The 25,839-nt window shown below is 40.7% G+C and overlaps 1 protein-coding gene across 2 annotated transcripts in view; it reads left to right on the top strand.

Annotated features, from left to right (window-relative positions):
• Nucleotides 1-24,126, top strand: part of SERINC5 (serine incorporator 5) — a 43,950-nt gene extending 19,824 nt beyond the window's left edge. Inside the window, exons 3-12 of one of the 2 annotated variants that reach the window (XM_035099792.3) lie at nucleotides 812-990; nucleotides 2,876-2,958; nucleotides 6,179-6,272; nucleotides 7,242-7,453; nucleotides 8,750-8,845; nucleotides 9,796-9,922; nucleotides 11,700-11,766; nucleotides 14,674-14,713; nucleotides 18,509-18,653; nucleotides 20,124-24,126. In XM_035099792.3, the coding sequence (XP_034955683.1) occupies nucleotides 812-990; nucleotides 2,876-2,958; nucleotides 6,179-6,272; nucleotides 7,242-7,453; nucleotides 8,750-8,845; nucleotides 9,796-9,922; nucleotides 11,700-11,766; nucleotides 14,674-14,713; nucleotides 18,509-18,653; nucleotides 20,124-20,271 (1,191 nt within the window). In that variant the 3' untranslated portion in view covers nucleotides 20,272-24,126. Of the gene's footprint in view, nucleotides 1-811; nucleotides 991-2,875; nucleotides 2,959-6,178; nucleotides 6,273-7,241; nucleotides 7,454-8,749; nucleotides 8,846-9,795; nucleotides 9,923-11,699; nucleotides 11,767-14,673; nucleotides 14,714-18,505; nucleotides 18,654-20,123 lie in introns of both variants that reach the window. The other variant, XM_035099791.3, reaches the window with a different exon arrangement.
• The last annotated feature ends 1,713 nt before the right edge of the window (nucleotides 24,127-25,839 follow it).

The raw sequence follows: 25,839 nt of genomic DNA, 5'->3' as shown, positions 1-25,839 counted from the left end.
CCGCGTGGATTGGAGTCGCCGGGGGTGGTGATACCCTGCTACGTAACACGCATGCACAGCGGGATGCTGCGCATGCGTCCGTACGTGGCGGGGTATCCCCCCCCTGCACCTCCAGCTACAAGCTCCAGGTAGGCGCGCCCGCCATGCTGAGCGGGCTTTCTACCCGGAGTTTGTAGCTGGAGGCGCCCGGCTTTGGAGGCGCGGGGGGCAGCGATACCCCACCACGTAACACGCATGTGTCGTTATGTAGCGACGCAGCGACGCCCCCCGGTGCATGGCAATTTGCTGCCCCAGGTGTTGCGGCACCTCGCTACGCCCCTGGCCACCGAATTCCGTCAGCCTAAACCAGCATGAAGAATGGTCAGAGATGACAGGAGCTGAATCTAGTAATATCTGAAAGGTCACAGGTTTCCTACCTGGATTTGTTCAGGATCATCCATGCAGCACTAAAATATGCTTTAGTGTTACAAGTGATCATGGCCAATCTTTCTCGCATGCTGTTAATGAATGCCTCTTTTCTCTTTTTTTTGGAAAATACAATTATTCCACAAAAACACATGTAACTTAATTTCTAAATAAAGAATTGGCATATCTCAATATTTCTCTCCCAAAAAATCTTATAGCACCGCTATAATTCACGCTATAATTTGAGTTTTGTTCTGATCCTCTGGCAAATGTCTGAAGGTAAATTTAAGCAGAACTCTGGGTTGGCATCTCTGGTCGCTTCGCCTAATGAACTGAAAGTCTCTTGAACTGGGTGTTGTTGTTTTCATACAACGTATATCTAAATTTGTTTTACTGTCCGTTTCAGATTCCCTTTTATGGCACACTATGCCAACATATTCAGGCAGGTGACTCATGTGAGAAGCTGGTGGGGTACTCTGCAGTTTATCGAGTGAGCTTTGGAATGGCCTTCTTCTTCTTCATCTTCTTCTTACTCACCATCAAAATCAACAATAGCAAAAGTTGCCGTGCATACATGCACAATGGGTAAGCCAAATGGTCTTTGTTAGCACTTATTTAAACATTCACTATTCTAAGCTGCTGGATTTCTTCACAATCTAAATATGTAGTGCTTAGTGTGTTTTTTTACCATCCATGTTTATTATTATTATTTTATTTATTAAACTTATTAGTTGCTTGTCACCCAAAAGTCTCCAAGCAACTTACATGCAATATATAATACCATAGGGAGAAAGGGGGTGGTGGAAATAATATAAATACTTTAATATTTCATATAACATAACATCCATGGGGAAATAAATATACCAGCTATATGCTTCTATTTATATGGCTTAATGATATGCAATTAATAACCAAAGAAATAATCTTACCCACTGATTTAGATTATTATTATTATTATTATTATTATTATTATTATTATTATTATTATTATTATTATACCTTGCCCATCTGGCTGGGTTTTCCCAGCCACTCTGGGCGACTCCTAACAGAGTATTAAAAACACGATAAAACATCAAACTTCCCTAAACAGGGCTGCCTTCAGATGTCTTCTAAAAGTCAGATAGTTGTTTCTTTCCTTGACATCTGATGGGAGGGCATTCCACAAGGTGGGCGCCACTACTGAGAAGGCCCTCTGCCTGGTTCCCTGCAACCTAAATTCTCGCAGTGAGGGAACTGCCAGAAGGCCCTTGGAGCTGAACCTCAGTGTCTGGGCTTAATGGGCTAATCTCAACCTCCCCCTAGTCCAAAACTCATTCACACCGAGTCAACATATCCCCCCATTTAACCTCCCCACCCAGAAGTCTGGTGTCAAGGCCAGCTATTACAAGTCAGGGGTGGGTGGGTCCAGTATCCTCCCTGGATGGTTCAGTGTCTCCTCTTCCTTCAAGGGGAGCAGAGCAAAGCAGAAAGATGGTTACAAATGTTTTACACGCTTTGCACTTTATCCAGCTACTGCTCCTGTCCTGCTGAAAGCTCTTTGTGGCTTTGCTATTTCTTAAAGAAACCCTGAGCATATTCATAGCACTGAATAAACAATACAAGCAGAAGTTCCTTTTCCAGTGCTATATATACCCACCTCTCCTCCTCCTATGTTTGCATGGATTTCTTTGCTGACTTCCTGTCATTTTCATTAGATCACACACACACACCATTTTTAAAGCATTAAAAAACACACAACCGTAAATGTATTTAAAGTGCACACAAGGTGAATTTTAGGTGTGTCTCATCCAGGATGAATAGTCAAGTCTGAACGACAGTGTTCATGGTGATGAGGACTCTTTCCTTATTTTATTTTATTTTGCTTTCCTGTGCAATTGTGTGCCACCTTTTACAGTGCAATAGCTGTGGTGTCTTTTGGTTTGTTTGTGCTTATTTCGGATCCTATGGTACATTGCAAAAAATAGCAGCCACACATTTAATAGGGAATACACTGTTTGCACTGTCTCTTTCTAAACCCCAGCTTGATGGAGCTCATATATGTTCTCTCTTCAGACACAGACACAATGGCTATGTTCTACCTTCCACTGTCAGACTAGTATGCCCCTGAATACCAGTTGCTGGGAAGCACAAGTTGGTAGAGCATTCTTGCACTCAAGTCTTGCTATGGGGCTTCCCATAGTTGGCTGGCCACTGTGAGAACAGGATGCTGGACCAGTGAGCCATTGGCCTGATCCAGTAGGGCTCTTCTTAAATCCTTTGAACTGGGGAGTGTAGCAGAAGAAACACAAGAACAAGTGAGAAACCAGCCGATTTCTTTTTCATTTCCTAGTATTTATAAGGAGAGGTGATATTGCTTAAGTTACCTCCGCCCCTCTTTGTACAGGTTAATAAACAATGAACCTAGAATGGGTTATCTGATTTTCACAGCTTAAGTAAATTAATTTCTCTGTGTTTGTTTTTTCCTCTTCAGATTTTGGTTCATTAAACTTCTACTCTTGGCCGCCCTGTGCTCAGGAGCCTTTTTCATTCCCGACCAGGATACCTTTCTTAAAGGTACAAACTTTAAAAGAATGGCGTGTGTTTTCTCTTCATCTGTTACAAGGATGGTGAACCTGTGGCCTTCTTGATGTTACTGGACTCCAGCTCCCATGCCTGCCAGCAAGCATGGCCAGTGTTTCGGGATGGTGATAGTTGGAGTCTAGGGAGCTTCTTCTAGGAGGCACTGGTCCTCTATCTCTGATCTACTGAGTATCCATTGATAGCAGATAACCGGAGGTGCTAAATTGGTTATGGATGACATCTGTCACAGCCCTTTTGAGGGAGAGTGAGAAACAGCTGAAGCATGGTGCTGTGTTTTCTCATTTGCTCAACTTTTGGAAGAGATAAGCAGGAGCAGAGTGACGGGAGTAGGGACTGGGTGTCCACGCTGCAGATGCAAGGCAGACAAGGAGAGTGTCCGTGTGATATGTAAGAGTTTGGACAGGAGCAGATGAAGTTGCACTATTATACCACTTGTAACAGTCATGGCTCCCCCTGTCCTAGGATTCTTTGGAGGAAAGCAATGACTGTTAAAGTGGTACGAGAGTCCATTAAATGTGTGATGTGGCTGTGACCTTTCAAGGTTGTGCCTGAGAAACAGGCCTGCAAGCCTACCAGCAACTTGTGCAAAAAAGGAAAAAAAGCCAAACTCTAAAGGGCCTAACTATACAATAATTCATTAAACTAACTAATGTATTTTAATGTATTTTTAATATTTTGCTGAAAGCCGCCCAGAGTGGCTGGGTAAACCCAGCCAGATGGGTGGGGTATTTATTATTATTATTATTATTATTATTATTATTATTATTATTAACTCTCCCGTACCAAAATAAAGCTGCAGTTTGTCACAGTAGGGAAGCTGCAGTTGATGCCTATAACATCTTTCATCTCAGGGCAGTTGAGTTGGAGCTTTGAATCGTGAAAGCATCAAAGAGGGATGACCCCAGCCATGCTTCCCATAGCTCCCTAGAAACTGCAAGTGCAAACTGCATGTTTAACATAGCAAATAAGTTTTGCTTATCCCTCCCTTCCCCCTTCAGAAAAATACCCTGTTGAGCACTTGCAGCTGCAGGGATGCTCCTTCTCCCCTTAACTTAAAGTGCCATACATCAGGGCTACACAAATACAGCATTTATCCACTTCTTCCCTCATTCATAATGTGTGGGTGATTGTTTATTATACGAGGCAGGAAACCTTTCATCACTTTATTGCTCTTTGAAAACATGGTTGATTCCCCACCCCACGTGTTAGGTGCATATTTTCAAGCAGCAAAACTCCCAATGAATGCAGGAGAAATGACTCACTATGGAATGTGAAAGACCTTGTTGATATGTCAAGCCCTGATATGATTAGCTCAGTCTAAGCATATTAGTACAGCTGGACTACATTGCTTGCAGTAGTCCGTGATTTGTTCTGTTCTTCATGTGGAACAATTAAACCAAACTGCATTTGATCTAGCCTACTAAAAGTCAGCAGCAATTTCAGTTAAAGTCTCCCACAATTTCATTAGTTTCCAAATTGACAATGTCTAGTAGTGCAAAATTAGATTTCTTGCAGAGCTTTCATTTCATTACTGTAAGATCCTGTGTCTGAACAGCAGTTCTTATCAATTAAGATTATTTGTTGTTTGTCAGAAATGCTGGCAGATGGCAATCTCCAAATCCTCTAGGAGAAGAAAAATACACGATAGTTTAGGCTACATGTAGAATAGCCCAAAGCTTTAGATAAGAAGTTTTTATTAACTAGTTTAGGCTGTAAGCACTCACACATGCAATTGCAGGATATCAAATTAATTGTCCATAAAATGAGACACTTTTTGAAAAATCAAGACATGAAGAAGGACAACTTCGAAGTCTGCAGCTCCATTCCCATTCCCTTCCTTGCTATATCAGTCCAATAACTGGAGAGAGACCAGTCATATTGAGGGAGCACATGTTACCAGGCCTTGTAATGAAGCTTAGCTGCAATGAGCATTCTCAATTGAGTAACACACAGCCAGTCTTGCAGCCACTTCATGCTTTTGTATGTGCCTATAATTTAATTGGCTCTTTGATTTGAATACTTTTTAAAATGTGAGGACCTAAGTTGCATTGCTGAGATTTTGCGCGTGGTTTGCACAGAAAACCGTTGCTGATTAGATTGTCCCCTCGTATAATCTATATATTGAACAAAATGTTAATGTTGGTTTGTGCTTCTCTTTCATTAAAATTTGCTGTGCGTGTTTTTGGAGTGCTAAGGAACAGTGTGAATACAATTATGAATTTGCCCTTTTGGTGGGAATACAGTAAACGCATCTAAATTTGAATCTGGGGATAAACATCTGGTTTCAACCACAAACTGCTATTTGGGGTTGTCTTATAAAGGCCCTTTGGGATCACTTATGCTTCACTTTCTTTCGGTTCTAAGTATAGAAAGTCTAAATAAAGGTTCTTAAGTATACAGTTTTGTATGTGCTACCCAATATAGTTTTAATTCTGGATAGCTCTGCAAGAGAAATATTTTGCTGTTGAGTTACCTTATTCTGAGTAATATTTATATCCTCCTTTGTGCTTATAGGTCTTTTAAATAAAACTTTTAAAATGTGATTTTAATTTATTTAAAAAGCATTTCCAAATGGCTTAATGTTAAAAAATCTCTAAACGGTATACAAAAATCCAACATGAAAACAAATCATAAAAACAGTTGTAACATATAAAAATAAAACAGTACTTGTTTCCTACTTTGTTACTTTGTTTTTAAATGCACACTTTGTAATCTCAGTTTTGAGAATTACGGTAGTTGCAAAATGTTTTAAAATCCTCAGAATTTTAGATCTGATACTGCTTTATCCAACCAAATGAAGCACATGCTTCTCTTCATGAAGTAGTGATTGCAGTCATATTGCAGTGTTGAAAATGTAAAATGGGCTGGAACATGGATCGCGGAGCCTGGGACTGTCTGGTGCTGCTGGACTTCAACTCCCATAATCTCTTGCAATTGGCCATGCTATCTGAAACTGGTAGGAGCTGGAGTCCAGTAACATCAGGCCACAGTTTTCCCATTCTTAGGCTAGTTGACAGAATCTTGGACCATCAGAAATCTGCCAGATACAATTTTGGAGTGCACTTTTTGTGAACCAGTTTCTTTTGGATTTGTGCCATGAATTCATTGCTTTAAAAAAAGAACCTGTATAGTGAATAAAATAATTCATTTATCTGAGTCAAAACTGACAATGCAACTCTTCACTGTCCTACAGCATGGCGTTACGTGGGTGCTGCAGGAGGGTTCCTCTTTATCCTCATTCAACTCATCCTGCTTGTAGAATTTGCCCACAAATGGAATAAGAACTGGTATGTATCTTGCACATGCATGCATTTGTGTGAGTTTTTATGTTGCCATGAATAGCAGCTGTGATCAAATTTAGCATTTGTATCAGGCATTCTCATATTCTATCTTTTAGAGTGCTACTTTCTTATCCATGCTGCTTCCTTTATTCCTGACTTTGGGGGTTGGTTCTTTTGGTCTTTCACTTACTGTTTATTACAAGCTGCTTCTTTGAGTGACTATCACAGTTTTTATCGCTGCAGAAAGCTTTCACATGCATGGTGCAACAGTGCCTTCATTAGTCTTTTTCATTCCACAAACGTTAGAAATGCATAAACTTTGGAAGAGAAAGAAATGTAAACCTCTTGAGGTTTCTGCGTGATACTCAAATGCTGGGGGGGGGGGCAGTGTTTGCCTCTCTGAGGAGTCCCTTGTTGTACTTTTGGCAAGCGTGCTGACAATTGGTCACTTCATCAATGTGCGATTGGGTGTGTTGGTCCTGCGGGTAAGCAATTTTCGCCTCCCCTGCAAAAAAGCTCAATAACTCTGGGCAATTCTCCCCCATTTTCTCAATTTGGAGTTGCAAAAAAAGTCTTATACATGGAGGCATCTTATACACAAAAAAGAAAAGTTTTTGTGCTTCCTGATAGATCCTGTTCCATTCTGCTGAACCCAAATTCATTTTCATGGAACCAAGCACTGACTTTTCTAGCCTTGAAGGTTCATCCTATAGCTGGTCACAATTTACTATATTATAATCCCTCCAGACCATAATCAGTTTGTGAATCCTGTATGCAGCAGGCCATGCTCACTTCAAATAATTAAGGCATGGCTTGTTCTTCTTTAGAAATGTCCATTGTATTAAACAATATAAATACAGCAAATTTTCCCCATAATGAACTATCCTCATGAGGATGCCTCTTGACAATGAATCCATAGAGTTCATTTGCTTTTCCTTCAGCTAAATACATACTGCCCTTTTCTTTCCCCAACAGGACATCTGGCACAAGGCACAATAAGCTCTGGTATGGCTCCTTAGCTTTTGTGACTCTCATTTTGTACTCCGTCGCTGTTGGAGCTCTGATTGTGATGGCTGTCTTTTACACTCGTGCCGATGGCTGCAATTTTAACAAGATCCTGCTTGGTGTCAATGGCGGCTTGTGCTTGCTTATTTCAATGATAGCCATCTCGCCCTGTGTCCAAAACCGTAAGCAAGCTCTTTTGGTCTGGTATTACTTTAGCTGGAACTTCTGTTGATTTCCTTGGCCGTAACTGAACCTCTATATATTTAGAAGTAGAATTATGCCTGCGTTTTGGGACTTGTCTGTTTGTCACAGTCTCTGACCCAGCAGCTGAATTTCTGTTCTGTAAAATAATCTGCCAGCACCCACTGTCAATTCTGACAGCCCATCTTTATAAGCCTGCTGTATAGCCCCATCAGGTCACAGCATTGCTGTGGCTTACCTGCATGCATCAATTTGCCATATGTATTTGAGAGGAAGTACTGTAGCTTAGTTGCAGAGCACATCCTTGGCGTGCAGAGGGTCCCTAGATCAATTCCTGGCATCTCCAGTTTAAAAAGGATTGGATAGCAAATGCATATTTCTGAGAACCACTGCCATGCTGGACTAGAGGAATGAATAGGCAGCCTTCTAGAGGAATCTTTGCATCATTATTACTACTTATGGGTTGGAGCCAGACTAACAGCACAATCCAAACCCAAGATCCACCAGGATGTGCAAGTTTAGAGTAGGCAGATCTTGGGGTGATGGTGTAACTCTCTCAACCCAGCTGAACTGGAGCTATTCTGACTCAGCTGGCAGAATCTATGCTGGTGTAAAATCCCCAGAAGAGTTCATTCTTGGGGTGAGACAAGGAGAGACTTAAGCCAACCTCTGTCAGCAGAACCTAGAGCACCAAAAAGGTTGGTGTAAATCAAACTATAAAGGTTTGTTTTCCTTTTGCCAGACTTAGGCTGCCTCAGATGACAGTAGCTCTGCTTCTGAACAAAATTTGGAATAGGCTTAATTTAAGCCAGGATAAATTTTGCCAGTTTCCTGTGCTCAGATTTACTTTATTAGTCATGCTTATAATAGACTCATCGAAATCAGTGAGACTTAAGTTAGTGATAGTTTCTCAGAGGTTTTCAGTTCAATGCTCCTCTTGGCCATTTATGTCTTCTAAGGCTTGTTTATCCACTTGAGTCTTTAATATCAAGCCTTTGGCGACAGACAACATCCAGAGATGTAAATAAGTTAGGGTAACTCTGAATCCCCCTTCCTTTTTGACAGACCAGCTACGAGAGCAAATTGTAACATGTCTTTTACTTGCCGCTTTTGGAAAAATCTAATTCTAAAAATAAAATAAAAATTGCAGTAGGAATTAGTGGGTTAGATCCAAAGCTTTTGTTAAAAAAGAAAAGATACGTTTTCATTCTCTAAAAGCTTTTCAAAAATGTATTAAAACAATGGTTATTAATAATATTCCTTTTTTTAAACTTCAGGTCAGCCACATTCTGGCTTGCTGCAGTCAGGCATTATCAGCTGCTATGTCATGTATCTCACCTTTTCATCTCTTTCAAGCAAACCACCAGAAACTAGTAAGTTCAGTTTGGATCAGGAATTATATGTGCATTTACACCAGTGGAAATATAAAGGTCTCTGCTTCACTTGTTAGTATACAGTGGTGCCTCGACTTACGAATTTAATCCGTTCCAAAGGCACCTTCGTAAGTCGAAAAATTTGTAAGTCGAAAAACGCCATTGGAAACACGATTTCCCATAGGAATGCATTGAAAACGGAAAAATTCGTAAGTCTATCTAACAATTCATAAGTCGAAAAATCCCTATCTAAAACCGCCACAGGTTTTTTTTTGGATGCCGGGACATTCGTAAGCGCACGGCCTTTACCCCCATTCGTAAGTCGAAAAATTTGGTTGTCGAGTCGTTCGTAAGTCGAGGTACCACTGTACTGTTGTAGTATTCATATCAGGACATGAATCTAGCCTATAGTTCAGGCTATGCCAGCCTTGCTATACTGGTCCCCTTTAACTCTCATCATTTCTGATAATTAGCCCTGTTGGTTGAGGCTAAAGGAAACTGTAGGCTAAAGGAAATCTGGAAGGCACCAGGGTGGGGAAGGTTAACATAATATATTTTAGCTTCAGCTGATACATAGAATGTGGAGTTTTCTTCTGTTTTATTTCTAGCAAATATGAAATACTTTAATGTTTTGTTTCAAAGATGTTATTTGATTACTATTGGGGGTTTTATTTTTAGAATATGATGTGTCACTAACTGAAAAAAAAATGAGAAAGTCTGTTTTGGGGCTGTAGAGCAGAGATGGGAAACCCACGGCCTTCCATGTGTTGTTGGACTCCAACTGCCATCAGTCCCAATCAGCATGGCCAATGGTCAGGGATGATGAGAATTGTAGTCCAGCAACATCTGGAACGCTGCAGTTTCCCACCCTTGGTGCGGAGTGTAATAGCTGGTTATTGGGGTGAAACATAAAATGAGCCATGCTAATTGTGAATTATTATCTTTTTAAGTCCTAGATGAGAATCAGAAGAACATCACAATCTGTGTACCTGAATTTAGCCAGGGGCTACAAACAGATGAAAACTTGGTGACTGGACTGGGTACTGCCATCATGTTCTGTTGCATTTTATATTCTTGGTATGTCTTGAGTTGCAGTTGTTATTTAAGTATTCAAGTATTCAAGTAATGGAATAGAATTAGAAAAATCGCATCAGTCTACTGTATTTGGCCCTACAATCAGCAGGAGAAGTCTTATTGGTGGTGCTGTCACTGGGTGCTGCCCAGTTTGTGCTGACCCATAGCAGGGCCTTCCTGGTGATTGTTCCCCATTTGTTGAATATCCCCCTTCCCCGCTGTGAAATGCATCTTTCCACTGCGGTTAACATTAAAACATTCCTGTTCACCCGGGCATCTGATAGTTGATTGTTCCTTGCAATCTTAGCTGTGAGGGCATATAGCTGGTTTAAAATGCTTTTAGATGTTCTTAATGGTTTTAGTTGTTTTTATCTATTTCTAATCGTCTTGTTTTGCTTTGTTGTTTCCTACTCCGAGCTTCTCTGGGAGGATTGAGTGGGACAGAAATTTAACTGGTAAATACTTCTGAGGGAGGTAGCAGTTATTATTTGGCACCATTTCAACATACAGTTTGATGTCTGCTAAATGTAAATTGGAGTGTGTAAATTATGAAGCTGCTATAGAAGCGAACAGTAAGACAGGGAGTCCCCATCTATACGCTTGGGTCAGTGCAGAGGTGCCAATCTTTGTAGTTTAATTAGAGTCCAGTAAGAGGCCATATTATTGCTGATATTCTAATAGAAATAACTAAGGTCAAAATATTTACACAGTGCACAGTGGTCCACCATACTAGCATTATGTAATCTTCCTAACAGTGTTTCTCTAGTACAACATGCACATTTTTTCCTTGCCTTGGTGTAAGAGGGCATTTACATACTGTTTCTCTCAAAGAACATGAATGGGTGAAATATGACTCTAAAGTAGTACAAAACCTGTAAAACTGAAGTTTTCTCCCACTAGACTGGTCTTTACAAAATGTGAATGGTATGTCTTTTTGGTGTGTAGTATGTTGATTTTGAAGAAACACTAAACTGGTTAAATACCTGCCCCCTTCATCTAGAAACCTCTAGTGCAGGCATCCCCAAACTTTGGCCCTCCAGATGTTTTGGACTACAGTTCCCATCATCCCTGACCGCTGGTCCTCTTAGCTAGGGATCATGGGAGTTGTAGGCCAAAACATCTGGAGGGCCGCAGTTTGGGGGTGCCTGCTCTAGTGGAAGACTGATTAAACCTAAGTTTCTGTGGGAAGAATATGTCTGCCATGCACATTCATATACAGATACATGTTTTTATTGGGGCTGTGCACCAGATTCAGCTGGTCCAAACCAAATTAGAGCAATTTGGGGTTATCTGGTTTGGGGTTAGACCACCTGGAGCAATGCAGAGCTATCAGGAGGCAAAGCATTGGGTGAAAATAATAATAATAAATATATTATTGTCGTTGTTGTTGCTGTTGTTTGTTTGTACCCCGCCCATCTGGCTGGGCCTCCCCAGCCACTCTGGGTGGCTTCCAACAAATATTAAAATACATTAGACTGCAAGGGTCTGTTTGCCAGTGTGTTCCTTGTTTTCTCTAATGTCTGGCAAACTATTAGGAAACACCATTTCTGCAGAGGTTTCTGGTTGCAGCAGGAGTCTGTCTTCCCCAAAGGGTCAACTTCTATTAAACAATCCTTTTGGAGCTATCAGGCCTCCTCTGTTCCACTTAATTCATTTGGGACTAGTGCCTTCCAGAAATTATTCAACCTATTGTTGTTAGAAAAGATGTCTCTTCAGCAAGGCTGCTTCTAAGAATGACACATTCCCACTGATTAATTTCTGCTTTCCTGTTTGTGTCTAGCTTGACCTCAACAACGCGTGCAAGCTCTGAAGCCCTGAGAGGAATATATGCCACACCGGAAACTGAAGTGAGTCAAAAAATTTCTTTGTTCTGCAATATGTCTCTTTCTGCCAAGTCCACGCACTCTCTCATAGAAAGTTTCATATGCTCCACATACACACACATTTGCAGTTTCCTCATTAGCATTTACAAGATACTAGGTACAAAAGCATAACATATTCTTGTTCTGTGCAAAAACTCAGGGCTGTTTCAATATCATTGTAGAGCACGATCGAATGTTGGTATTGTGGTGGTTCAGTTCTCTGTAGCAGTCACACTGAAGAAACTGCAGACTATACCTGTCTTTGTACTGCAGATGTTTTCAAGCTTTGGTACTTGAGCTTTCTCCTCATGTCACTGATATCAAGCTCCTAGTATCCATGAAGTCCCCATGAAGCAGTTACAACCTGCTCCCCAAGTTCTCTGATGTGGCTAAAAGCTCCCAGGTTTACTTTGCCTGGATCTCACTGGGAAACTCTCACTTGCTCAAACTTACTGTTCTTACCTTTAGAACTGCTACCTTGGTGGTGTGATATCCCTCCCACTAAAGAAAAACCTTCTGCATAGCCAAACTTCCACATTACAGTGGTAACACATGTATGCAAATGTCAGTCATGTGGTTTGACCGGATTTTGTGTTTAGTTCTTATGCCAGTGTATAACCAGTTGTGTAAGTTTCTAGGAGTTTCCGGTACTTAGCTGAAAATATGTTCAGACAGTGCTGATCTCTGGTTGGAGGCAGGAACCTGAATTCAAGTGGTTATGCACAGGCTTAAGGAGAGTCATCTACACACAAAATTGCATATTTGCATTGTTGTAATTGCACCTTCTTTTTAAAAAGTTTGTTGTGCAGTTCAAACAGCTGAGGCTTATCTGGCAAATAAACATACCTTCAGAAAGTATAAACCAGGCACCCCCAAACTTCGGCCCTCCAGATGTTTTGGACTACAATTCCCATCATCCCTGACCACTGGTCCTGTTAGCTAGGGATCATGGGAGCTGTAGGCCAAAACATCTGGAGGGCCGCAGTTTGGGGATGCCTGGTATAAACAATGAGAGGGGGGGGGAATCCTGTGTGCTTCAAAGTATGGGAGCTGCCTAGTCCTTGCTGCCCCATACACACACAGAGTAGTGTGGTAGGGGGAATGAGTGAAAATTGTTTTACAGCAGGATCTGTCTACAGAAACTTGATGCATTACATGTTGCACTGGACCCACCTGTGGAGCAGCAATTAATGTATTTTTAAAAATGGAATAATCTGAAGTGACAAAACTGGTCCAGTGTTCATTGTGGCAATGTCAAGTCTATACAGTAGCTGGTCCACACGTCACATTATACCACAGTTTTTAACACAAGTAGTGTGCTGGTGCACATTGCTCAAATGTTCCCGAGTTACTCCTCCCCTACTAACTCTTTCCTGCACTGGGGAGGCTGGTTACATGTGAACTAGCACTTAGGTTTGTTTCCCTCAAACAAGCCGTGATTGGAAAGCCGAGGTTTGCTTTAAAATAAACTCTGGTTTAATGTGACTTGTGAACCAGTTCAGCATGTCAGATGTTCCCAGTGTAAATCAAATATGTTTGGAGTGACCAACTCCCTCTGATCCATATTAAACATTTAGTGCAAAAATCTCAGGTTTGTTGTGCTAATATAAGTTCTGAAAGCATTTAAAGTTAGAATAGTTTCAGATAGCAGCCAAAGTACAGTACAGTACTTCAAAGAAATGACAGCTCCTAGTGTGGGGCTTTGGCAAAAATGTAGCTGGCCTAGTTCTTGCTATCGCTATGCTGCCAGTTTTGTTCTAGCTAGTTCATTTGGACTAGCAGCAGCCTGAAATGTTGGCCATGTGATTTAGCATGCCTGTCACTTGCAAGCAGCGCTGTCAGAGAGCGCTCTTAAGTGTGTTGATTCTCCTTTTGCTGAGTGAGAGACAACACAGATGGATTCTGTCCGGGACGAGAGTCCAAGCTGCATGAGAGAGCTCTGAACCGCTGTACTAAAGTGGAGCATAATAGAATTACTTTTAGATCATTTGCTCTTAAAGAATGCTACAAGAACCATTGCATAGTAACATAAAGAAAAGGGTAGCAGCAGGCAACTTATTGTGCGCTTCATTCTTCCCCATGACAGAAGGGCTTTTGTCTCCTGATTAGAAATGTAAACATAATTCTTCAGCTGCATCTGTTAAATAGGAAGCCTTTCTTGCATCTAAACTATAGACTGTTACCCACATTATGGAGAGCTCTTGGCATGCATGGCAACATTGCTAATTGGATCTCTCAAGAATTTGCAAGGCTTGAATGTCTGATAAAATGTAACCATGTATGTTGCCGTCTTAGACAACTGGAAGGCAAAAACTAGAGCAATTACCAAAAGTGTTTTAAATTTTAAACTCAAACAGTTATGGAAGAAATGCACAGAACTGAATTCCTACCTCAATAGCATTAGTTGAAAGTATTTTGCCTGTGTCTGTGTCAGACTTAAGCATTCAACCATGTGGTCAAAGGAAAATATTTTTTATGTAGGTTAATGGCAAATAAAGCAACATTCCTATGTTGCCTGGAAAAATAATAATTTGTTTATAATATCACAATGTGGTGCTTTTTGCATTATTAAATAATTGTGTTTCTCGGTGTATACCTCTTTTACCCAATCTCAGGAGAAATCCAAAATACTTTCTCACTTTTTAACTATTTCGTTATACTGTGTTGCTTTAAAAATCTGTGCATTTATCATAACATTTGTATGTGTAATTCTTTTTATATATGAATTCTTGGTTTCCTGCCATCATCATTACTGAAGTCTTGCTAAATATCAAGAAGTCTAAATTTATTTATTTTGTTATTTTGATTGGAAGCTCCTCATGTTTCTGCATGTTTAATTGTTTCTGTCCTGTTAAATGTAGCCTTCTCTTGTTTTCTGTGTTTATGGTATAGGTGGCTCGCTGCTGTTTCTGCTGTACTCCTGATGAAGATGGTAGGAATTCATTCTTTCACGCAATTCTACTTCCATAGTGATACATGCTGCCTTGAAAAAGGGAATGGCTGCTTGTGTTTGTAGACCACATCTTACCTTTATTATTATTATTTAAGATTTTCTTGATTTACAGAAATATATGCAATGTCTCTTCGTAACATTTTTACAAATTGGTTCCATTTGTTGAGACATTGGGAAGAAAGAGGGGAATAGAAGTAGAGGGGGGGAAATGGGGGGGTCAGGTGACGATGTTTCTATTTCTCGGTAGTGGCACCCACCCTGTGGAATGCCCTCCCACTAGAGGTCAAAGAGAACAACAACTACCAGACCTTTAGAAGGCATCTCAAGGCAGCCCTGTTCAGGGAAGCTTTTAATGTCTGATGGATTTCTGTATTTTGGTGTTTTGTTGGAAGCCACCTAGAGTGGCTGGGGGAACCCGGCCAGATGGGCGGGGTATAAATAATATATTTATTATTATTATTATTATTATTATTATTTTACTTAATATATGTGGGGGGAGGGTTTGTCAGCGTTGTTTGTGCAGGTTCTTTGTTGTTTCCTTGTGTTCCTTTGGTGGTGATAGAGGTTGGGGTTGGCCTAGGGCAGGCATAGGCAACCTTGGCTCTCCAGATGTTTTGGAACTACAACTCCCATGATCCCTAGCTAACAGGGCCAGTAGTCAGGGATCATGGGAGTTGTAGTTCCAAAACATCTGGAGAGCCAAGGTTGCCTATGCCTGGCCTAGGGTATGATTGTTCATTCATGGTTGGCTGTAATGGTCTTTGTTTCTGAAACTGACACGGGAACAAATCGAAGAAGCCGACTTCACCCCGGTATGGCTCCCCTTTATCACATACACAGCCCAACAAGATAATGTTGGCAAAAATCCACCAACAGCATACGAATCAATATGGCTAACCTGATCCAAAACCCACCCCACTCACTTCTTACCTTTTTGTGTACTTTTTTTTTTTACATTGGAATGGACTTTTCTTCCTAACTAGCACATGCCTTCTCTTGTGAGGTGAGGGATGCAAGAATAGATAGGAAAGCAGATCCATTTCTCCACTCCTCTTTGATGCATAGAGACAGTTCAGTCAGAGGTAGTCAGAGTCTTTTCCCTGATGCATTCTGAGAACTTTCTGCACTTAGTAAACGGCAACAGCCAAATGATCCTTGGAACAGGAAGAGAGAGGCTGTGTGCGATTTGCCCAGTAAACCCAAGAATGCCAGCGATACAAATAGCTGTGTGACATGTTCTGCTCAGAGCTAAAGGCTGAGCGTATACTCCAAATGTTGGCATAGGGCGACACTGTGAGAGACCTTAAACGCATGGCAAACACTTGTAAAGCCAAAGACGCATAGATAATATGGGACACTTTCTATCGAAATGTATTCCATCTTCTCAAAGTGTGGGTTATTTTTATTTTACTTTTTAGATTTCACTGTGGTGTGTGGGGAAAGTAGATATGTATAACTACAGGGAAGAGAGTCGTGCAACTTAAAATAACAGTTACGACCACAGGGATAATTACAGGCACTGCTTTTCAAAGAGAGAACATCTGTGGATGGAAAATGGCATACAGTAGTTCTTTTCTTGCTTATGTGTTGGTGTAGTGCATTCCCCCTTAGAAGCAATAGGAAGAGATCCAACTCCTGTTTTGACTTGTTCTGTTCAAAGCATACTCATTCTAATGCTGCTTGCTCTACTCCCAAATAGTTCTATCTCCCAGTGATTCATGCCAGAGAGTAGGAAGAGGAAGCAAATTACAGCTGCCCCATCCAGTTTTGTTGCAAGCTTCACTTTTTGTGTTCTGCAATATTCATAGTGCGCAAGCTCTCCTGAATGGGGAATTATATATAGTATATGATTGCGTAAAGTTTCATGACAGCTGCAGTAATTTAATTGTTTGGGAAATTCCCAACCTTGCATTTCTGAGGAGCATGTAAGTTTGTAAGAAAAGGTTGCTTTTGTGGGCTGTGACTCATAGCTTTGAGAGTCCCCGATAGGCACTCAAGTAGCAACAAGCCCCTCTCCCTACAGCTCCAGGCAATGGTTTCCAGAAGTCCAGGTACTAGAGTACAAAATTGTGTGAACAGCGTCATTTTCCAAAGGGATTGCACTTGAAAAAGTTGCAGGTTTTGCTGGCAGGGTAGGGCCTTACTCATATTGGGCCACAGATCTGAAATATTTTTTTTCTGGCAAAAACTGTATTTCACACATATTCTATTCATTAACTGTGCTGTTTGCATGCATTCTCTTCTCTGAAATCTGTTCCCCAATATGAACAGTAACTTAAGATGCTGTGCTGAACCTGGGAAGATGAACTGAGTGCCAGGCACTTGGAGCTCTTGTCACCATAAAATTGACAAATAAATGCTTCAAGCAGAGAAAGGCTCAGTGACAGAGCATAGCTTTTGCATGCAAAAGGTCCCAGGTTCAGTTATTGTAGCCCCCCCAATCAAACTGGCAAAGGCTTCCCCATTCTAGTGGAAGCCTCCCTTGGATCCTAGTTCCCTCTGCTTACAAATGCAGATCTCCATTATTCTCAGAATATGACATTACCTCAAAATCATTTGATCTCCAGCCTGATAGCAGTGTGCCTACCTAGCCTTCACATCAAGCTATAGAGTTAGTTCCCTTTTATTTTTCCTCCCCCCACACCTCATGTCTCCTCCTCAGCCTGGGTTGTGCTTACTTCACCTGCCCAGAAGTTTGAAGTTCCTACATTCCACCTTCAGTAGAGAGCTTTTACCTCCATAAGAAGTGCATGTCACACAACTGCAAGTTGCTTTGAAAAATCCACTGTCAGAGATGCAGATGCGGCTACTCTAGAGTAACGACTCCTCACAGCATAGTCCTTTTAGGCTTTTATTAAGTGCTGATTATTTACAGTGCTCGGAGCGATCTATATACATGTTGTCAGTCAGGTGTCAGTACCTCCGAATGGAGGTTGGCGCGTTTTCTTCCAGCAAAGAAGTTTGGGAAGACCTAATCTCCTCCCACGACGCTTCTTGCGTAACTCCGGGGTCGGCGGGATCGGCCTTCCCCCCTTGCTCCCCCCTTCCTGTCCCACCTTGGGCAGTGGCTCCGCTACCTTGCCTGAGCCTCGGTCACCACTTCCTGAGTCTCCGCTTGAGGCGGAACTCTCCCTGCTTTCCCCAGCGCTTGGCGATGAGCTGGTACTTAAGATGGGAGGGACCTCCCGGTATCCCCTGTCCCTCACATCCACTAATGGGAGTTTTACCAGTAGCTGATTGACACTGTTGGGTACAAGCCAATGTAGTCTTCAGTTACATTGTACAACAATAAATATTGCAGAAGACAAAGCAGACAAAACACACCAATTACTCTCAGACAGGAAAACTGAGTCAACAGTAATAAACTCACACCTTTGAGTTCATTTGAACCTAAAGCCCTGCCATAATAGAAACATCTTTAGTTTTATATCTTTTCATATCAGGAAGGAGCCAAACAAACATCCTTGGTCAGAACATTTCTTAAATTAAAATGCAAATTTTTTCCTTGGTTACATTTAGTACCTTAATTCTTCTTGGCCCAGAATAACAAGGCCAGTGTCTTCCTTTGGAAACTCCATCTTAAATACTGTATAATTAATTTCCCAAAGACTATAATAAGTGCCTATGGAAAGCTGGTGTTTTTGTATGACCTAAAAGATGAGTGCTCTTCCTAAAATGGCGTTCTGCTTGCTTTTCAAAGTAAGTGAGTGGTGTTGAAGATTTAGGCCTGAACCAAATCTTAACATTTTTCTTATGTGTTTGGTTTCACAGCAGATGTTGAAGAGCCTGTTGGCAGAAAGAGTGGCCAGAGAGTAATTTATGATGAAAAGAAAGGGACTGTATACAGCTATGCTTATTTCCACTTTGTGTTCTTCCTGGCTTCTCTCTATGTGATGATGACGGTCACCCACTGGTTTCAGTAAGTCAAATTCTTGGAGTAAAGGGTTATAGCACTGAGTGGGTATGCTACCATAGTGGCTTGGTGCTAGACAGAATATTCCTGGTTAAACCTCAGCTTACCCACAAACCTACTTTGTCTTAGTCTCACCTCTCTGCTTCCCTGCAGTATGGGGCTGGCCTGTCTTACAAGGCTGTTGTGAAGATTAATATGTAATTGAGTAATATATATGCAGCACTTGAATTGTACTACAGTATATAAATTATAACTATTGTTTTGTGTTATGTGTATTTAATATCCCATTCTTGGTGAAGTTAGCTTGTCTTGATTTGGATGGTGATAAACTTAGCTTACATTTGTGTGGGAATAATGCAGCCACATCCCAAAGGCATCAAGTTGTGTTTCCGCGCTCCTCTCTCAAGTGGTATGCGGGCACCATGGCAACATCGGCTAGGCAGAACGAGCAAGAGATGTAGAGTCTGCACTTCTCCACATACCACGCAAGATAGATGATCCTCAGAGGCCAAGCCAGCCATGGGCAACATCTCCCATACATCACAAGTTATCCATTCCTCAGAGGCCACGCCAGCCATGGGGAACATCTCCACATCCATCATTAGTTATTCATTCCTCAGGAGCACAAGTTACCCATGAGGGAAAAGCATGCTATGGAGAACAATAGGTCTGAGCATAAATGGGCATGTGTGTTCTGCTGATATTATTGGATAATGCTAGATAGGTGTGCTGTGATGATTGGTTTAGGGCTTGTGCATATGCATTTTCTATACCTAATAAATATGTGGTCACGAGAGAGCTCGGGGCTCTCGTCCCACGACTGGTTGATTCTATCAGTTGTCTGTCTTCCTTCCATAGCTGCCAAGTTTTCCCTTTTCTCGCGAGGAAGCCTATTCAGCATAAGGGAAAATCCCTTAAAAAAAGGGATAACTTGGCAGCTATGCTTCCTTCACGAGAGCCCACCGCTTGTAATAAGCCTCGGTGCTACACCCTTCGCTGCTACATCTGGCTGTTACACATTTGAACATGTCAAAGCACTGCAGCACGTGAATGAAACTGTTGAACTTCTAACAAAAATATGTAACTTATTAACATCAAGTTTCATTTCCAGAAGACTGAAGATTAGCCAATGTGATACAGATTAGAAATATATTCAGGGGCAGGAGATTTCTGGCCCTGTTAAATTGGTATTAAGCATGAGTAAGAGTGCAATCTAACAACCCTTTCCTGAAGTAAGCCCCATTGAATTCAGAATATTGCTGAGTAAATATGCATAGGGTTGCACTGTAGCTAGAATGATTAAACAAAGAATAATGAAATGAACCATGCCGAAGATGAGATTCTTTATTGAAATTGGACCTTACTTTTCTCAGCATGGCTTCCACAAAATGAAGACCTGCCTTATCAGCCTTTTATAATATCAACAAATGGGTTGGCCAACCCATTTACACCCATCTCTTATTTTTATCTTTCTAGTTATGAAAGTGCTGCAATTGAAAAATTCTTCGCTGGAACCTGGTCAATATTCTGGATTAAGTTGGCTTCGTGTTGGGTGTGTGTCCTCCTCTACATTTGGACTCTTCTGGCTCCTTTCTGCTGCCCAACTAGAGGATTCTCAGTGTGAAGCTGTTTCTGGTACAAAGTCCATCAGCTTAGGGAATGGCAAAATAAATTTATGTACTAGCTATCCTAACCTTGATGTTTAGGATACTACATTAACTCTTATGAAATCACACATTTAGAGTCTGGTTTTGAAAACTTATTTACATTATGTGAATTAAGAGAGCCTGGAGGAACAAGTTTAGTCAAAAGTGGCATCTCAGTCTGGAAGTTATGGATTCTCTTAAACATAATGATTGATAAGACTGATGCTGACATGTTACAGTCCTTGCAGACATTGATCCTCACTTTTTTGTTGACAAAGAAACCAAACCCGTAGATAAAATTACAAAATGGAACTTAAAACTTGACTGGGAGGAAGATGTTGTCATGGGTAGGAACGACATCAGCTCGAGGGTTTCTTTTTCTGTATTAGACGCTCATAGTAAATTATTGGAAATGTAGATTGTGGGTGAAAAGGATTTGTGGGTATAGGAATATTTATTTATGCTATTAATGAAAGGCACCTTTATGAATCACTGGGTGACATGATGTAGAATCTGAAAACCTGAATGGGATGCAAGACACTGTAAAGGTTGGTGCAATTATGAGTCGCTCTGGGAGTGTGTGCATCTAATAAAATATTCAGAGCAGAAGCAGTGAGCAACAAAATACAAATCTGCCTATAGCTAGCCTAGTAAGTCTGGAGAGTTGCCCTTTTTTGCAGGGGTTGTTAAGAGTCTACAACGTGTAAACTTATTTAAAACTGTGATCTAATAGACTTTAAGAAATCAGGTAAATACTTATATTGTAAAGTAGCCATACCCTGAAAAATAATTGGGAATGTTCAGAATTTATTTACAGCAGTTTCTATATCACATCACTTTTTTATCACAGATTTCATCCCTAAATACATTTTGATGTGATTATATCATTTATGGGTAGAGGATTACAATGAGACAAAGCAAATTTAATTCATTGTAATATCAGCGGCCTAACTTCTATTTCCCATGCATACCAAAGTCGGCTTAGTGAGTCTTTCAATACCAGGATCAGAACTAACTTTTTGCAAGCCCTTATATCTGAGTGGAGTTATGTTGCAAGAGAAAACTATTGGGTCATAACTATTTAGTGCACAAAGCCTGCAATCCTATACACACTTACCTGGAAGAGCCATATAATAAAACAGGACTAGATTCTGAGTTACCATGCCTCAAATTGCGCTGTGTACTAATTTAATCATGAAACGAAAGGGCATGCATGCTTCACATATTAGCATATTGCTTTTTAGATTCATTTTAATGTTGATGCATGCCAGTGTCTCCGATGAAAATTAATGGCAGTAATTTAAGTAGTATCATTCTGCTAACTGTGGTATCTCAACTGCCATGTTCCAGTAAGTTGTTTTGTTTTAAAAAGCAAATCAATGTAGTTCAATTGTTAAAACAAAAGGTGCATTAGTTGTGGCCCACCTAAGAAATGCTCTAATGCTTTGGCTATTGTATTAACTGCAACAGCTGCTTTCATTTAATATTTCCTGATAATTGGAGATGGCAGCCATCTGTCATTGACAGAGGAGTGCTGCTTTTCAGAGTAATGAAGACTCCTTGAACTTCAATTCCAAGGTTTGGTCACATTTCCTGTTTTATCTTGCTTAGTTAGTTACATATCCCCCCATACTAGTATATGCAGGGCTTAGTGAATTCTATAGGGTTGGTTGGCATGCATATATAGAGGAGCTGCACATTACCAGAGCTTTGTTGATTGAGCATTCTGAAGCAGAAAGCACCAGCAAAATCCTAAAGCAGCTTAATATGAGAAATTGGCTCAATTGATCCAATCGGGGGAAGCTTTGTTTTCGCCAGCCAGATCTTTGAGGCACCTGGTTTTAGTGTAATGAATTCAGCTACTGTGTTTAAAACTAGGGTGGCTAACCTGTTGGACTCTCCCTCCCATGAGGACCAGCTGGCCTGGCCCACAGGCAGGGATGATTGGAGTTGTGGTCTTGCAAATTCTGGAGGGCCAAAGGGTAGCAACCCTTGGTTTAAAGAGAGTGATAACCTGCTTTGGAACACCAGTCTCCTTGTTTCCTCAGGTTACTTGAGAATTTGTTTTTCTCTAATCAAACAGAACAGCATTTGCTGTATCAAGCAGGCCTTTTCTAATTGATGCTACTTTAATTAAGTTCTGGATATTGGACCACTGTGAACCCCTAGATGTCAGCAGTCTCTTTATATTAAATGTTCTTGAAAATTTATGGGGCTTTCATTCTCTCAAACCTTTGAGAGTGGTACACACAATGGAGGAGCTTTAAGGCTTATTAGACACGATAGTGTCTTGCCTTTTGAGTGTGCTTAAAAAGGCAGCTGGGATAAGCTCAGGAAGAGGAAATGGTGCTACTGTTTAAAAGTGACCTTTACCATCTCCAGGACTTGTTAGAATAATTCCTTGGAGACTTCACTAGCCTCTATATTCTGAAGTTTGCAGAGAGAGAGAAATGAATCCTTTAATGAAACGATAGCAAAGACAGGTGTAAACTGCAAATGGTAAAGAGATGTAAAATGCTGGTGCTCAAATATGACCCTGCGAAAGGGAACCCCAGGGACTATTTTAAAATGTACTGAATTTCTTACACTACTGACTCCTTTCCTTACTTAATGTGTCTTTGTACTTTATAATCTGAAGAACAGCACTCAAAATAAGAATGCTTCATGCATAAAGATGAGTCTAAAGGGGACATAATTATATCCAATTGTTTACAACCCTTTTATTGTGCGATGTTGGGTTATTTGTTTTTCCACGTGTCTTTTAAAGGCCTTAAATCCACTGACCTTACTAATAACCGTGGCTAACAATGCAGCTCTCCCTAACCAGCATCTATTTGTGCTACTAAGTGCTTTATCACGAAATTGTAACTGAGAAAAAATGTTATATATATATATATATCTCCTGAATTCTCTTAAGTCCTATTCAATTACTTTCCCTTTAAAATCAGTGTTGATAACTGTCATAATTTACAAGTCATTTAAACAAGATTTGCAAAAACTGTACATTGTCAAATTTGAAATCTTTCTAGCATTGAAATGCCCACTTTAAAGAACTGTTTAGTTTGGGCTATGGCAGCACTCAGACCACCTGCTTTTGCCAAAGAATTCTCCTACAGAAATTAAGAATATTGTGAAAAGGTAGAGGAAAATCCATTAAATGTCCACAATAAACCTTCTGTTTTATTTTCCTGTGTGTGAAATAAACTATTAAATGTTTCTTGGCAGTGTTTGAAAGCAAAGAAAGTGTGGGGCACAATCTGTTGGGAAGATCTCTTGTACAAGCTGTTGACATGAATGGCAGTTGTGCAGGAGCTCAGATTCCAGTCTGTACCCATTCATTTCAACAAGGCTTGCACAAAACTTCCTGGTGGAGTTGTAACCAAGGGGATCAATAAAGCAGCCCATGCTCTCTCCAAATGCACCACCGACTTTTAATATCCTAACTCTCTAAGTGTTCCTTTTATATATTTTTTATCTGCAATGTTTTTTCATGTCAGTTTTAAGGAATGAATTAAGAATAGAACATAATTCATAATGAGTTTTTTAAATGTTTTCAATAAGTTTTTTTTATACAATCTTGTTCTTTTTTCAATTTTGGGAAGGAGGGAGTTCAGAATTATAGCTCAAAGAGGTTACCGTTTGAGTCATGTAACTTGTAGCAGTTTTAAGACAATATGGATTTGTGAGTTTTTTAGTTGTTTGAGAGAAATGTTAAGTGTAAAACAAGCATTGTGTATGGTTTTTAAATCATTTTGTTGGGTTTTCTAGGAATATTGAAAAAGTATTATAGATGTAATTGTTTGGCTGACCAATAAAGTATCCTTTGTTTAAAATTGCAATGTTTTTTTTTTACCTTTAACGTCTCCTCCAGACTGTATGTATTTGATGGGACTCATGCTGGAAATTTAGGTTTGAGCAAATGAAGTAGGTGAAAATGCTCTTACCCTGGCATAACAAATCCACTTTTAGACGTTTTGCAGGTTGGAATGTCCTGATACCTAGTAATCCATTTTGGACCATTTTTTATCAGTTCGTTTAAAGCTGCTATACCAATTCAGCTTTCATTAAGTGGTCAATGAATTTATTTATTACATTTCTATACTGCCCTTCATCTGAAGTTCACAAAGCAGTTTATAACATTGGTTTTCTTATTATGTTTTTCTGTGCTTATATAAGTTGCCCCAAATGGTGCCGATGGTGTCCAGAAGACCCTGGGCTCACTGAGAATGTCTCTCGCTCATTAAACATTGTTCCTTGTTCAGTACAATATCTAGGTGCTGTGTTTCATCAAATATTTTTTACAGGTGTGTATCACCACGTCGATGCTGTTTCTTAGGGGACTTACAGGGTGAGTGGATGGGGAACAAGATTCCAAAGTCTGCTCTTGGGTACGTTCAATATTAAATAGCAATGGTTGTGCTAGCAGGAGAAGCTAGTGCAACAAGGCTGTTCCCTGCTACCCGCCGCCTCAATTGGCTCTGGAACATCAGGAAGACCCCCAGAACAGCATTGAGTGGGTGGGAGGAGAAATGCTTGCTGCCTAAACGATTATATTCAATGCTTGCTGTTTAATTCCATTCCAAATACATAACTCTGCATTCCCAGAGCAACCAGTCAGCCTCACATTGGCAAAAGAATAATGCTGAAATTCAGGATGTGACAATATGTTGATTCTATATTGTACCAATTTTTTTAAAAAAATAATAATCCCATGATTAGATGCCTGGTTTTTCAAAAGCATATATACCGGTAATACATTTATTTTTCCCTATGTTCCCTGTGCTCCTTGGATAGCATTGCACACAGCTTTATGCTCTTAAATTAGATACAGTACTTAGCTTTCTGACTCTTTTTATAGTAGTAAATGATTTATGCATATTTTTAAAATGAGTTAATGTCAGGGAGGTACAATTTAGGATGGATTAAATGTTGTACTTGCATACCTGCACCTCTGCTCACAAGGATGGGGTTGGGGGGTCTTATGGCCTTCCAAGGTGTAGCATGACTGGTAGATGAAGTTGCCGTCCTTCAGAGATTGTTAATTACAGGTTCCCCATCCCTGTTTCAGCTGTTGTGGGGGATTCAATGGATGGGAAAACACTGCCACCCTGCACTCCTTTAGGGAAATGTAATAGGCGCTGTGGGTGAAACCACAGAGCCTAGGGCTTGCTGATCAGAAGGTCGGCGGTTCGAATCCCCACGACGGGGTGAGCTCCCATTGCTTGGTCCCAGCTCCTGCCAACCTAGCAGTTCAAAAGCACGTCAAAGTGCAAGTAGATAAATAGGTACCACTACAGCGGGAAGGTAAACGGCATTTCTGTGTGCTGCTCTGGTTCGCCAGAAACAGCTTTGTCATGCTGGCAACATGACCTGGAAGCTGTACGCCGGCTCCCTCGGCCAATAACGTGAGATGAGCGCCGCAACCCCAGAGTCGGTCACGACTGGACCTAATGGTCAGGGGTCCTTTACCTTTAATAATACCCACCCACCCGCCAAAAGGCAATATTATTTTAAGAGTTGACCCATTGAAAATAATGGACATAGCT

Source organism: Zootoca vivipara, chromosome 10 (assembly GCF_965207765.1).
Source record: "Zootoca vivipara chromosome 10, rZooViv2.hap1.1, whole genome shotgun sequence".
Taxonomy (NCBI): Eukaryota; Metazoa; Chordata; class Lepidosauria; order Squamata; family Lacertidae; genus Zootoca; species Zootoca vivipara.
The sequence above is the reverse complement of the archived record's forward strand: the minus strand, read 5'-3'. Positions and strand labels throughout refer to the sequence as shown.